Raw genomic sequence first — 15,427 nt, 5'->3', positions numbered from 1 at the left:
CATGTATGCAGCGATGGTCAAGTGGACTCTCAGAACGTATGATATTGTCCCCTCGCAATAGTTACAGCGGTTGGGTTTCCTTGTACTTACCGTCCCCCCAACTCTGCTAGGTCTGCACCCACTTCATCTGCCAAACGAAATCGCATCCCCACTTATTTATTTATGCAATTCACCCTCCTCGTCACCCACACAATCATCACAATCTCGTCACAATCTCTGGCGTCATAAAACCAAATGACATCTCCATCCTGACCCGCGACTTGTCCACTTGACATCCGTCCTGTCTCCGTACGTACATACTCGTGTCCCACGTAATCTTAACCATTCTCTCATTTGCTTTCCTCTCTCTTTATATGCGAGCATAAAGCTGGGTTTGTTTTAATGAGTGGAATCAAGAACAGTACGCTGGACCGTTTGGCTTAATGTGGTTTCTCCTTTGTCCTCGCGGCATTAATGTCCACCGGATTTCTACCCAAGCTAAATTTATGCACACATAAACATTTCATTGCTCGAAATAAACACATCTCGGGAGACTTGTGTTAATAGAATATCTTTGTGAAAATAGACAAAATATTTCGGTATGAAACGTAGTCAATGACTCAGTTAAATTTTGATTATAAATCAATTGTGCAAAAATTATCTACGATTAAATTACTTAAGTTAGCTCGTTGAAATAAATAGTGGACTTTTTTTGTATATTTCCCTAGAAATTTTCGTATATTCATCTCGTATAAAAAAAATATTTAACTTAAAAACTACAATCCTTATTTTCTAATGCTCCGACACCACAATGTCCACCGGACTATCGGGTCCTTTCTCCTCATCTTCTGCCTTATTCACGATAAACCTCCTACTCGGAGATTGTACACTAGGAATACTAAGGAGTTTGTTTCCCAATGAAAAATTCACCATTGAAATATTTTCTCTCCTCGTGTTGTCGGGATAAATAAGGGATGGCGATTCAGAATTCGTGATCAAATCGTACTCTGCCAAATTCCCCAAGTCCAACACTTGCCCGACGATTTTAACCTCTTGAGATTTCCCTTCTTGACTTGAACCACCACATATTTCTTGAAGCAAGACTTGCAGTTGACCGTCCGTTTGGGCCGAGTAGAATTGTATCTCGTCCATGATCAGTAAACTCGTCACGATCCTTTCAACGGATGGTTTCAGTCGGAACAGGATCAACGCTTGTCCTTTCCCATTGAAGACTTTAAACAGCTCCACGATTCCTTGGGCGGCCGTGTAGTCGGCGAAATGCATGTGGAAACAGTCAATGACGACGGGCAGGTTACCGTTGGCCCAACGGTCGCCAGATTTCATGACAACGGTTCTTGTGTACTCGGCGGACGGGAAGGTCAGTGAGCGGTCGAGGTCAACGATGATGAAACGACTTCCGGTCGAAGAAAGCTAAGAGATTGAAATGTTTTGATTAGTTAATTCATTAAATGGATTAATTAAACTGATTTTTCCTTACTTTACATCGATTTACTCTGATTTTTGGAGACGCTGCCCAATACAATAGAAATATGACACTGATCAGAAATCCGAGTAACAGGCCGTACTGCAGCCCTGCAAATAGGCTGACGAGAAACGTGATTCCCCACGGAATTAAGTCCATTCCTGTCAAATAAATAAAGTGTGTAAAATTATTTCTCACAAAATTTTAAAATTTCACTTACTTTTACATCTCCAAAGTCTCCTTGGTATTGCTAAGTCCAGCGTAAAAATGGCTGATATGATGTTCATTGCCGCGATCGCTGCCTTGGGCATGTAATAGAACCAAGGAGTGCAATACTGTAAGGAAACCAGGACCAAGACTCCGGTAATAATTCCCCCCAACGGAGTCTCCACCCCGCTCGCCTGATTGACCCCGGTGCGCGGAAATGCTCCAGTTATTGGCATCGAGCCGAAAAAGCTGGCCGCAATGTTCGATAACCTATAAAATTATTTCTCTTAGCTATCAATTACACATTCGAATTTCGTACCAGTTACACAAATGCGTGTCTAAGTTGATAACACTCATAACAAAATTTACCCGTTCGCTATTAGCTCTTGGGAGAAATCTATAGATTTTGCACCAGAAAACTGCTTCGCGTTAAGGGAGTGTTCCATGAGGGCGAGAAACGGGAAAACCAACAGGACAGTGGCGTCGTCCTTAATTATGTCCATGATGTGGAATGACTTGTTGATAGGAATGAGTGAGTATGGCTGTGTATAGTTCTTCGAGAAGGAAAATGGTGGCGGAGCTGGGAATGGAATTCCGGGACGAATCTGGCCTAATAAATTTAAATTCAGGATTTAAGGACATACTCAAGTCAAAATTGTTTAATAAGTAGGTTAAAAAGTATCGCAATGTTTAGCTAAAATTAAAATGTGCAAACACTTAATAATTTTTTAATGGATATCTACCTAGAATGCCAACGATTGAATCACTCCCAATCATTGCAAATACTCCTGTGCACAAAAACGTCACGATGATGCCTTTCGAGACCGAGATCAGCCAGATAATTTTACTCCATGGCTTGCCACGTTTAACAAGGCAGCTAAAAATCAGCTCCAATTTCTGCAATTTTTTTTAAATTACTATTTTTTATCAATTTAAATTAAGGACTTCTGCACATACCCTCAAAATTAGCAGAACTATCAAACACAATCCAGCCACGATAACATCCCACATCCCGACATCTTTGATATGGTTGATCGCTCCCGTCACAATATCGATGAACCCCACCCCCTGAAACTGTATCCCCAGTAATCCCTTCAACTGTGTGTAGCAGATCGTCACGGCAGCTGCTGAAGTGAAGCCGCTTGCCACAGGAATTGAAATAAAATTGTGGATAAAGCCGAGTTGCATGAGACCCAGGGATAGCGTCACCACGCCGGTGATAAAAGTGAGCAGAACGACATATTCGGGAGGCTTGTCGTGCCCATAGGTCCACGTCATTATCGACATCACGGCCGTCGGACCGATCGTTATGTAGGAAGTGGAGCCAAAGAACACGTACACAAAACACCCCATAAATCCGGAGTATAGACCGTACTAAAATTTATCATGAAACAAGTAGCTTGAGATATGTATGCAAACCTTATTCGCAAAATTTCGCAAAATCATATATGAATTTTACCAACAAATTGAGGTCTAAATTTTTTACCTGAGGTGGAAGTCCTGCCATCAGCGATAACGCGAGAGCCTGTGGAATCACAGTCAACCCGACTAATAATCCAGCCAAGAAATCATGTATAAACTTCCTCCCAGTATATTTTGGCAGCCATTTCGTTATCGGGAAAAATCGGACACATCTCTTCCCACAAAATTCCCTTAACGGAACATGAGTATTGAACTTGTCTGAACCAATGTAGTTATCATTTTGATTATTTGCATTTAAATCTGCCTTGACAAAATCAGGCTCAGTTTGGAACGTTGCCGAAGTGATGACCGGAGTTCCTGATTCTATTTGAGATAACTTATCCGGCGCTGAGGAAGACCGATGAAAAAGAGTCGCCAAATTTGTAAATGACGGCGATCTCGGCCTCGAGGGTGAATACACGGTCAAATATTCTTTCTCCATGATTTTTAAGAGACGGAAATTAATTACCGCTTAGTCACACGGATTATGCTTTACTGGCACATACATAAACAGTACAACCTGTTAAATACAGGATGTAAAATGATAAGCTATTAGCTGATAAGGTTCTAATTGCCTTATTTTAGTTTCAATAACCTTTACTTAATGGGAGGATTTAATTGTTTTATGATATTTGTATTTGCAGATTAATCCGGATTACTTATTTAATTGGGTCTCTCCACTGGTCGCATCACCTTGATCAAGTGGCGACTATGTGCTTTGGACTCTGGTGACGCAAAACGGGTAAGAATAAACTGATAAATCAAACCACTCAGTTAAAAATAGTTAATGCAGGAGGAAGTCAAGTATGTATCGGGTCACACAATAGATAATCTGTGCAAGTAGCAGTTTCATCATGATTGTTTCACGAATTGGGATGATATCACGTTGGCAGTAAAAGTGCAACATTAAGTGATGGATGGATAATGCTTAATTTAATTTCGAGATAACAAACAAACCCTACCTGGCGTAAATTAATCTCTCATTCAACTTTGTTCTCGAGATCGTCATCGCCTCATCATCGCCCCGATTTTTCCACGGCACGAATTGATGCGTCCTCGTTCGGAGCTTATGCGTTATGACGTTAAATATGTATTAGTTTGATGGTGATGTTAGTCATCAAAAATCCAGGATATTTTGTACAAACAAATAACTGGAAACCATTGTCTCATCGGACAAAATAACAAATTTAACACGATCCGAATCATTGTATGTATGCAATCGTATACCGTTAGTATATTTAGTTGTTGTTGTTGATGGAAATGTGGAATTATATTGTGTGCATGAGTACAACGCGTGAAAAGTTAACATATTTATTTACAGTGTAGTGAGATCATTTAATTTTATAACATTTCCTGAATTGTGAAATTATTGTGGTCGAAAGGTGCAAATTAATGCGAAATATTGTCTAACGGTTTCATCATGGATTTATTTTTAAATAATTTATTCTCATTATATTTTAAGTACATTGATAACCAATCGATCACAAAATCACAAAATGCAATTAATGACATGTGAGCATCACTTGTAATTGAGTTTGATCTCTCATAATCAGCAATTCATGTCCGTAATTCCTTTGTTAGTTAATATTTATTTACACATGTACATCGTACAATTTTTCCATAGTCATTTGGATACGTGCTCCAGGTGTGCTTGAATAGGTTATCGACTATAGTCACGAATTTAATTACCTGTTTAATTATGTACATACATATTTGACTATTATACGCAAAAACAGATAGATATTTCAATATGTGTGCACCAAACTGCATCTGACCAGACATAACAATGCAAAATGCAAAGCTATGATGCGAAATACTTCAGATCAGTATTTAATTAAGTACGTGATGCTTAATTGGAATTCGAAGTCTGGATTGATTGACAGCGAATAGTGGGTGTCGTAAATTGTATTTATGTGTATGTGCCTCGTACCTCGTACTATGAAAAATTATGCGATTATATTTATTATTATTATAGAAAGACAGCAGGAAATTAGGCTTTTCGCGAAATATGTACATACATAACATCAACCATGTACATACTGCACAGAGTTAGCCGTAGCTATTTCGAAACATATGTTATTTGCCTAAATATGCACAAACTACGCACAACAAATGAAAAGTCGCAATATTTCCTTGATTGCTAATTCTCCTTAATTACCGTCACTTTGATGTTGTATTTCTAACTGTTCTGTTCCAAATGTCCGCATGTCCACTCCTTCCGGGAATGAAAATAAATGCATTAAGTAAACCACAAAAGAAATCAACCGTAAAAGTGAAATGCAACACGCAACTTATTATTCTTCGAAGAAACGGAACGATATTTACTTGTAATTAGTAAAATTGGTCAATTTCCGACATTCGCTATCCATCAATTCCTGCCCACGCCCAAGAAAAAGGGCTCTCACTCCGCATAATTGAGTCAGTTTATCTCTCGACTTCACATATTCGCGATATCATAAGCATGCTGACCTAAGATGAACTCCCCCAAAAAATTTAATGTTTTCGAACATTTTCTTAATTCCACTATCCACCCAGTCGAACAATCTTTACGACAGGATTCAAAGTGGCATTTTCGCCACGCTTATCATCACGAAGTCAGAGATCCACCGCCCGAAAATCAGTCGTACTCTTGTCTCTGCCACGAGATCAAATGGATCTTGAGACTTTCCCAACTGGTCGGATTTAATCCTTTGACCATCAAATGTCACAGTGACACCAATGCCAGTCGTGATAACATTTTATCACCAAAACTGGATCTCACCAGCCCAACAAAGTGCAAATTATCACGGATAAAGTGTTCTTATCCATTCATTAATGCATTTCTTGCCGTATTTGGCTTGTTGATTATAATATCTCTCGTCTCTAAGACGCTGCAGCCCGTGGTGGCCTCCATGTTCAGTGGGACGGATGCGTATGCATTCAAGATTCATGTCAATTTCAGGTTAGCCTGACTGCCAAAATTAGGAAAATTTATAAATTGACATTAAATTCATAAAATTTGCAGAGTAACGCAATCAATTTTGGTCCTAATTTGCGGCTTAATCTTCAACCGACATCTCAGCTCCGGATGGGAATCTATTCAACAAATTGCTTCATTTCTAAACCACAAATTTCCATCATCCGTCTCCCGAACTTCTAAGATGTTGACGTTGGGTTCCTTTCTAATGGGGAGTATTAATGTATGGTACACGATTTGGTTGGGGGTTCGGCTTTGTTATGTTGATGGTGTCGACAGGAATCGAACAGAGGGAAGAATTTTGGGAAAATTGCAAGATACTTGTTTCGACATTGGTATAGGAAATTATGTCATGTTCGTCTGGGTCCTGTCCGGGTGAGTGCGATGCTTCAAAATTTCAAAATTTCAAAGCACATGAAATACCGTCTTCATATGTCTTAGGTCTGAGTTTACCCATTTGACGATGGCATCTTTTCTATTCGTGATCGCTCTTGTGGTTAAATGCCTGCATGCAAAATTGGCAACTTTGCTAGAGCAGATTCTGGATGAGAGCATCACTCAGGGTGAGAACGATCAGGATGGATTTGCATACAAGGACCTGAAGTACAGAGGGATGACTAAAGGTATAAGTAACGAATACTTCTGAATGTTGAATACAATTTACGAGTAGATAAGCATAAATTGTTGGAAATAGTTTTTTTCATGTATATTTATGTACATCCAACCAATGAAACAGTTACTACTGTTCAGCTAGTATTAATAGTCTCAATTCCTTAAAAAATTTTCTGAGAGGTTATTTTTTTAATAATATCAATTATTATTAATATCAATTATTGCCAGGAAACCTCTCAGATTTTTTTCAGACTATTAATATCGGCTGAAGTAGTATCGTATTTTGGGGAATTTTGTGTGCAACAAAATTGACTTATTTATATGTAAAATGCATCAACAAAATCAATTTATTTTTTTCCAATTTTGCAGCAATTTAGCCAAAATATACATATATAATGCATATGCATCTTTACCTTAAATTATGCATGCATATATTTATGCAATTTCAGAACTCGACTTTGAAATGATACGACTCGTTTATGAAAAATTAAATGAAACGGTGATCCATATCAGAAAATTCTTTGGTGTCCCTTGTCTCGTAATTTGTTGTGACGGGATTTTGACATGTGTTTTCGGATTTTACTGGAGGATTATCTATTATGAGAACTTACCTGATGAAGATGGCCATTCAGCCGATATTTATAATTTGATCTTGTTCTCAATGCATTTTCTATACTCGGTTATGTCATTGCTTCTAATCCTAATAAGTGGGCATATTATGGCAACAACGGTATGTACTGCTACAAGTTCATAAATATGTACAAATTTATATGGACATTTCTTGGTTATGTAAATCACCACTGGGTTTGTATTTACAGGCACTGGACGTACCAAAAGTTATCAGAAAGGCAAAATTGAGTCACCTCAACTCATCGGCGAGATTTCAGGTAATAAATCTGTGTGGTTGAATTGTATTGCAAATTTTTCTCCATGAAAATTATAACACAAATTTAACTGATTTTTCGTATTCTAAAATAGGTCAGCCTTTTGCTGCAAGTGAGTGCCGGATTTCCCACAAAATTTACCGTCTACTCCATCACAAATTTGGAAATGCCTTTTCTGGCTGCTGCAACGACCAATGTTATCACCTATCTTTTAGTTCTCATGCAATTTCGGATGGAGCAAACAAGTCAAGGCTTGGCTCATCACTGATCTGGTATTTATGAGTTGTTTATTTTTGCATAATTTATTTTGATAACATCGATGTACAATAATATGTACAATTCATAATACATTTTGATTTTTTAATTATTGAAATTGAAATGGAATAAAATAAATATTTTGTGCCGCAACGATAAATAATTGTATCAACTTATCTGCATGCGAACCAATAACTATCTACACTGTCAATTGTAGTAATTGTCAATCCATCACTGTCAATCCAAGTACATTCATACACTATGAGTTCAATAAACATAGATATCTGCGCGTTGCTTCATCGACTTGTTTTTGGAAAATTTGTACATAAAGTGTTCAACGATTAATGAGTTCTTTCCTATTTCCGCATTACATACATTGATTTATACTCCATGCATAATATCTGATAGTGGTCGCATAATGCTCGTAACAGAAATTCCTTATGACGAGACAAGGCAAGAACACTCCAATCAACCAAAAAATCGATTGGAACAAAAATGCAATCTACACAATTTATCCGACATATCAGAAGATTACCAACTTAACACTTCCATTCAACGACACCGCCACCTAAGCTACTAATCTGCAATCTGCATAAACTTGTCACCAAGTAAGTACTTATTTGAATAGAGAATAAAAAATCCTTTCACTTACGCCACTTTTATCTCTACCTTTAAACCTTTTTAATACAAAGTCAAACAGATTTTGATCGAAACCACTGGTAAAAGGATTATATCCGATTGTGATCTTTTTCACCAAAATCAGTCATTTAAAATATCATAATTTTCCTAATTTGCATAAAGGCACTTATACTCTCAGTGACACAACGATGGTGCGTTCACTTCCCATTAGTGAAATATTAACCCCTTCTTCGTACGCAACCATGAGGAACACGATTTAAATCCGTCCTCCTCCCCATTTGATTAATATAGTCTGAGCTTCAACAGCTTTTAATTTTTCTTTTCTTTATTTTAGGGAGGATACGTAGTTTTTCAGAAATGTGTACATCTTCACTATTTTAGCTTCTCGCTCATTAGTTACACCTATAAAAGGATGTATAGTTACGCCGAAGAAGGTTGACAGAATTTGGCAGTTAAATCTGTCAATACCTAGAAACACATGAGGTCAATGGAGGGTTAGTTTTGTAAATAATGGTTTCAAGGTTCTTGTTTCCTCAGACTGTCCGAAATGTTCAGAATTTCTGAAGTACTCCATTTCCGTAATTTTTGATTTAAGCACAAGGATTGATGACAAAATTTCTATTCTACTAGCTGCAAATTTTCGAAAAATTTGTCCTCGTGTTACTGTCTTTTCCTATTCATTTCATGACTACTCTTAAAATTCATAAAACAATGAGCATATTCACGAAACAAGTAAAACATTGATGAATAACTCATTATTATTTATTAAATTCACGTCCCACAAACAAACTCATACATATAAATACAAACGAATATTATTGTGGGATGCTTTATTGAATTTAGGCAATTTTTCCAGTCGTGTGTTCCTTCTCTTATCTACTAACTCGCACAATATACGTACAAACGCTCTCCCCCCATGTCACACAATAAATAAGTGAGTATGTGCCTACATTGTTGAAAATTCGGGGTGTGCCATTTCTCGATGATGTGGTCGAGTGATCATTAGTTGGTTCTTGAGTGAAAGTCGTTCTATTTTTGTATGTCCTTGAACAAAACAATTTTTGTTCCTTGTTTTCCATACATGGGAAGAGACTGGGAGGTGTAACGCGGGTAATTGTTTTGCATTTACTCTTGAATAGGATGGGATTGGGCGGGGTTGACGATTCAGTTTTGTATGTAAACAGCGTTCGCACACTAATGGTTGTCGTCGTGATGTGTGTTAACGTCCACTTTACAACGCGTGTTTCCCATGACAGCACAATTTGCAATGTTGTTCCATGTAACCCGATCTCATTCAGACTTTCCTCGTTTCCTGTCCTAATGATAATGAATGGCCGTGTCTAATGAGGACTGTTTGGTGGTCTGGTCCAATTGCTGGTCAGACACTGGTCACTAAAAGCTTGTTCAAATTGCAAATAATTTTCACACAGGAAAACATATACCGGTGCGCAGTGTGAAGCAAAGGGTGAGACAGGCACGTGTCGCAGGGGCCTAATTTTACCCCGTTTTGGATCGAAATGGCTCAATTTAGGTGGTTTAATTGTGCACTGCTATTAGTAATAATTAGCCAAGTTACTGTTGGTCGAGAGATAAGTGAAGTGTGAAACTTGTAATGTTCAACCTCTAAAAGGGTGAAGTTTATGAAAGGTGAATAATGTTAGCGGCATTGGTAGACGAGAATTCTGAAGAGGGTCACAACAACCACCCTTTGCAATAGTCAAATTTAACTGTATATGAAAAATCTCATCTTTCCAAAAAAATCAACTTTTTTGCTCTTCCTAATCTGTTCGAATTTACTCGTAATAAATTTTTACAAGAACAAAATTAACTTGTTATGCCCAAGAAAAAAATATTGCGTTAAACCAAATGAATGTACAGTAGAACATTTCAAACGGTGTTTATGGCTAATCTGTAACCATAAACATAAATAAATCCAACATTTCCACGCCTCATCTAACTGAACATGGTCAGCTAACCTTGTTTGTGACTTCACGTCACTTTGCACTCTGACGGTGGTCAGCAGGGATGGGCAATCCCAACAATTTCGATGGATTACGGATTACAGATTAATTAATTTAAAAATTATCAGGAGATTACTGGATTGGGATTACTTTGTTCCTGAAATAATGTGGATTACTTGTTGGATTACTGGGATAAATTAATGTCGTGGATTACGGATTACGGATTACAGTAATCAGATTACGGATTATTATCTGGATTACAAAAATCTATATTTATGTATTAAAAGGGTGAAGAGAAGCGAAATCCCTTTATGGAAAAGTGTTGTCCGCCGGTCTGTCTCCACGATAACTTTAGAACGGTTTTCAACAAGCGGTTTTCGCCAACGGGTTTCTAATTTTTGAGGTACGGATGAGTTCGAAGATGAGAATTGTAGGTCATAAGGTCACGGCGCCACGGGTAAAACGTGTCGAATTTTTTGTTTTGGCCGTTTTAAACGTAGTTTCTGGCGAAAATTACAAAAATCTAAATAGTTTTGACGTCATATGACCGAGTGACCGTGTCGACGACGCCAAGGTCGAAAATGTCGAATTTTTGTCTTGATACTTTTAGACGTCGTTTTAGGCGGGATTTCAAAACTAAAATCTAGATATAGTTTTGGCATTCCATGACCGCGTGACCGTCTCGCTCCACCCCTTTGCTACATTTCGTTCGCAACGGTTTATTCTGAATAGCGTCACACTTATATTTCATGATGATGATAAGTTCAAAAAAGAAGAGCTTTGAATGATTCATCTGACAGTCGGTTTCTTGGGGCAGACAAAACTGTGTTGTAGTAAATAAACCCCTCTTAATTGTTCCAAAATTCTCTAAAATTTGCAACTCTGCTGAAAAATCCAGAAGGTAGTTTAAGCACTCAAGTTCAGCAAGTGACTCAGACTCTGGAGAAGTTGCGAGATGGAGCTGTCATGCCGTTTACAGGAGCAAAGTAATCCAGCAAAGTAATCCGTAATCTGATTACATTTTCCAATCTCGTAAATTGGGGATTACGGATTACATGTAATTTCCAGACCTAGTTAGGATTACGGACTACGGATTACTTTAAAATGTGAATTTTTCGTGGATTACTGGATTACGGATTACATTCAATGTAATCTGATTACTTAATCTGATTAAAGTAATCCTGGGATTGCCCATCCCTGGTGGTCAGGACGTAATTATTTACGCAGCTGAGGAGCAATTCCTGAGCAATAAACAGTCCATTGTAGTGTGACGTCGCTTCTCAAGATTGGAACACAATTCACTTGGTTTATCGTCTGAAAGAAAGGATGATCAGATGCAATAAACACAAACAATGGAATGGACGTGCAAAGAAAAATCCAAATGATCACGTCTACAGACATTTTTGTTGCTTCAAGTCTGCTCGAAATCACTAATGATTTGCGTCCTCATTGGTTCTCAAATTTCACCGCAATGGTCTTTTTGTCGCCAATTTTTTGACGCCACCCAAGAAGCATTAAATACACCAACCTTCAGCATACCAAAATGTTACATACATAATGCAAAAAGTGAGCCGAAGAAATATTGGGCTGAAACTGAAGTAAATCATATCACAATTTCCCTTAGAATGCCTTTGGCCACAGGCAACTTTTAAAATTTATTATTTTTGCCCTCCTCTGCCTTCCAAAGAATCAAAACCAAGTGAACCATCATCCAATCTATCATTTGCATAAAAAGTGATCCTGAATACCTTTTTCTATTACTCTATTTCAGGTTTTTACCATTCAGACCTTCGCTCGCCCAAAAAAATCTTGTTCACCAACTCCTCCTGGTCAACAATACAGTATTTTTTGTAAAAAAAACCATATGTATTACAAAGAGATGCAATCTACCAAACATCACATTAGCATGAAAGCCTCCGCCTCCTTCTGAAGTTAGTTTCATCACAATTTTTTTTGTATTATCAGGGTTACTCCTGAAAAACACATACAATCGAATAATGAAATACAGAGAGAGGACAGCTTCACATTTATTTTCTGCGTATAGAAAAGTCCATTCGACTTTTGACAAACAAAGGGGAAAAATAATATATTTATTTCCAGCCTACAGGCTAGATTTCAATTTGGCTCACCTCTTTTCATCTTCAAGATGAACAACAAATTGAAACCGAATCCGAAATGTTATTTGATGTCCATTCTGTTTGATGTATGTAGGTAAAAATAGGTAAAATTGAATGTTTTTGTGGCAAAACATGCAATTCATATATGAATCTTGAGGTTGGACGACTTCTCGAAATGTCCAAACAATATTAAACAAATGGCAATATTACGAGCTGCCCTGCCCTTTCTGAAAATATAAAACTGTGGATGTTGTGTATTGTGCAAATTGGAACAATAGGATGGTTGACTATGGAATCTAATTAAAAATAGGTATATCAATATTTATTAACTTACAAACATGAACTAGTAAATTTCTTGCATTTGAAGCTAGTTTCCCATGAACGTTTTCCACTCGATTCGATGAAATGAGAAGCTAAAACTAAAGAAAGATTTAGCTCTGTCCGTCTTTTAAATCCCTTAAGTAGTTCATGCCTGAACAGACAATTTCTGTATCAAATCGTCCTCAACATTGGTCCAAAATACGTAAGTATAATATTAAAGGCTGATGAAACTTATTGATGTGGTCATCTCCTAAATTTCCATTTGAAAGATTTCAGACAGCTCATCTATGAATTTAAACAGTTTCTCAACCACAAGAATTGAGACCACAACTTTCTCACTAAACTCTAATCCTGTATTGGTTCCTTCCTAAATACTTTATGCATTGACCAAAAAACAATAAGTTTTGGAGGAAATGGAAGAATTGGATTTTCTCTGAAGCAATCAAGGACTGTATTTATTTGCAAACGTATGTAATAGCGTCCAGTGTTATTTGTTTCAGCAAATATCTGCCTTCTTTTCTATATACCAGTCTTGGATTATTTGTTACGCTCAAGAGGACAATTTGGACTCACTGATGAATGTCCACTAAGCTTTGTTCAATTTAGTTACGAATACTGCAAATGTCTAGACAAAGTCATTTCATTTATTCACTAAATCAGCATTTCTCTTTAAACCATTCTATGTACGTCTCCAACATTTGGACAACATCATAGTTTTTCATCAAGTCAACACATTTCAAGCATGAATGATTACAACCGAGTGAAAATGAATGACAAAAGCTCCAGGAAAACTGGAGGCAAGTTGAGACAGTCTGATGTTTAACTTCAAGCACCAACATAAATTGTGTACATCTGCTTCTGACATACAGATATTTAGCATTTGGGGTGATGTGACACTTCCAATTGTTTATGACAAGGTCGCCCCCCATTAATTACTTGCCTGCTTGACTACGCACGGTTCATATTTGCATTATCATAGCTAATCACGCCATATGCGAAATGATCGGCCTAATTACCAAATTTGACTGGGGCGCAATATTCCACCCCTGAAACTGATGTGTATAAAAATTGGAGGCCCAGGTGTGCATTTAATTACAAAAGTGAAGGGGTTGGGGGAGTACCTATCTCCCTTGGATCGATTCAAGCGTGGCTGGTGTAGTGGGTGGAATAATTAGGGTCCCTTCCAGCCCTTTGTTTGCGCGTGCATGGTAAAAAGTGCAAGAAGAACCACAACTTTTATTGTTGGTTCATTATTGAGGACGAGACCCTTATTTTACGCTGAACAAACGTGAAAAGCTTAACATGAAACTCATCCTACTTTCCTCAGGTAAACTTTATAAATCTCTCCAGACAACGAAAAGTCTGTAATAAGTTCGTCTGTAATAAAACTTTCATCTCATCCTCAAGCTTCAATGCACCCGTGTTATGTTTTCCGCTTCTTATCACGATAGCGACCTTACCTTTGACTTGTTACCGGATAGTACTATTTATGTTTGAAGACTATCAAGGAACGTGACGCAAACGGAAATGGAACAGGTGTGATATTGCTTTCCGTGGTTTTGACATGTATTAATGTATGCTCTTCTGTACATACATACATGCATTGTATATTTACAATACACAAATAAATACACTGATTTCATTGATTTTGTCATTAGTCATATTTGTATTTGCAAAATTTTGACTGGTCATTGTATTCATTGAAGGTAATCTAGAATGGAAATGTGGAATTCGTTACATTTGGTTTCGAATTGTCACATTAGATTTGATTTGTTTGAGGTAATTATAGGGTAAACAGTAGGAGAACACACATGTTAGTGGATGGATTGAACACACGATTGAAGCTTATTACCTTCATGAAAATTAGAGCACCAGCCAACACCGCCACACAAAAGTCGGCCGATTGTGTGGTACTCGAAATGCCATAAAATTTCAATTGCTGGAAAAATTGATGCCTTCCTTATCTACTTTCAACCATCACGTTTGTTATTTGCAATAAGTTTCAGAACTATTTACTAGGGTTGCCGCGGGTAACGGGTCGGGTACCCGTTACCCGCATACCCGCACGATTCTTGCGGGTACCCGTTATCTGCGGGTAGCGAGAACTACCCGCACGGGTAACGGGTAGTTCAGTTTTTATTTAATTTGCGACATAAATCAGTTCACAAAGAAAGTTAGCAGTAAGTTACCAACAAAAGTGTCAATTTAGTCTTTATTCATTTCAAAATTTGTCATTTGCCAGTAATTAACGTTTATAGCGAGCGTCTTTTCGGAAGCCACAGAAACCTACGGCAGCCTCAAATACCTTACACGTCCCGAAAATTCGGAGAACTTATTGTTACTCAAGTATAATTTGCCTGATCTAAAATATCAGTAATAAATATGTTAACTTGTATTTGTGTGTATTTATGTATGTAAGACTGACAAGATTTTAATTTGAAGATGGAAAACCAGAATCAGATGGAAAGCAAAAATTTTATTTGTAGACAATTCTTTTAAATCAAAATTTCAAAAAATCATACTAAAAATTAACCTTTTTTCAAGCACACCAA

General features: G+C 37.4%; 2 protein-coding genes and 1 long non-coding RNA gene across 3 annotated transcripts; 2 read left to right on the top strand and 1 right to left on the bottom strand.

Annotated features, from left to right (window-relative positions):
- Positions 1-698: 698 nt before the first annotated feature.
- LOC110862431 (sodium-independent sulfate anion transporter) lies at positions 699-3,973 on the bottom strand. Its single transcript, XM_022111627.2, has 7 exons — positions 3,156-3,973; positions 2,627-3,043; positions 2,413-2,566; positions 2,039-2,279; positions 1,683-1,939; positions 1,478-1,623; positions 699-1,410 (listed from the first exon to the last, which is right to left on the bottom strand). Exons 1-7 carry the CDS (start codon positions 3,570-3,572, stop codon positions 772-774), a joined length of 2,271 nt encoding a protein of 756 aa, XP_021967319.1. The 5' UTR covers positions 3,573-3,973; the 3' UTR covers positions 699-771.
- Positions 3,974-6,162: 2,189 nt separating this feature from the next.
- LOC118433546 lies at positions 6,163-7,902 on the top strand. The gene is made up of 5 exons (XM_035845548.1): positions 6,163-6,461; positions 6,528-6,709; positions 7,148-7,428; positions 7,517-7,585; positions 7,677-7,902. Exons 1-5 carry the CDS (start codon positions 6,271-6,273, stop codon positions 7,848-7,850), a joined length of 897 nt encoding a protein of 298 aa, XP_035701441.1. The 5' UTR covers positions 6,163-6,270; the 3' UTR covers positions 7,851-7,902.
- Positions 7,903-8,300: 398 nt separating this feature from the next.
- LOC118433555 lies at positions 8,301-14,876 on the top strand. The gene is made up of 3 exons (XR_004833437.1): positions 8,301-8,445; positions 12,209-13,077; positions 13,145-14,876. It is a non-coding gene; the product is annotated as an uncharacterized LOC118433555 (long non-coding RNA).
- The last annotated feature ends 551 nt before the right edge of the window (positions 14,877-15,427 follow it).

Source organism: Folsomia candida, unplaced genomic scaffold, assembly GCF_002217175.1.
Source record: "Folsomia candida strain VU population unplaced genomic scaffold, ASM221717v1 Fcan01_Sc057, whole genome shotgun sequence".
Lineage (NCBI taxonomy): Eukaryota > Metazoa > Arthropoda > Collembola > Entomobryomorpha > Isotomidae > Folsomia > Folsomia candida.
Note: the sequence above shows the minus strand (reverse complement) of the source record. Positions and strands in the feature narration are given on the sequence as shown.

Excerpts from the sequence above, each read along its gene's own strand:
- LOC110862431 (XM_022111627.2), bottom strand. The coding sequence starts at position 3,572 with ATGGAGAAAGAATATTTGACCGTGTATTCACCCTCGAGGCCGAGATCG. Across the intron at positions 2,280-2,412 it reads TTCAATCGTTGGCATTCTAG|GCCAGATTCGTCCCGGAATT; the intron begins GTAGATATCCAT and ends TAAATTTATTAG. Across the intron at positions 1,624-1,682 it reads GAGACTTTGGAGATGTAAAA|GAATGGACTTAATTCCGTGG; the intron begins GTAAGTGAAATT and ends TTTATTTGACAG.
- LOC118433546 (XM_035845548.1), top strand. The coding sequence starts at position 6,271 with ATGTTGACGTTGGGTTCCTTTCTAATGGGGAGTATTAATGTATGGTAC. Across the intron at positions 6,710-7,147 it reads GTACAGAGGGATGACTAAAG|AACTCGACTTTGAAATGATA; the intron begins GTATAAGTAACG and ends ATGCAATTTCAG. Across the intron at positions 7,586-7,676 it reads ACTCATCGGCGAGATTTCAG|GTCAGCCTTTTGCTGCAAGT; the intron begins GTAATAAATCTG and ends ATTCTAAAATAG.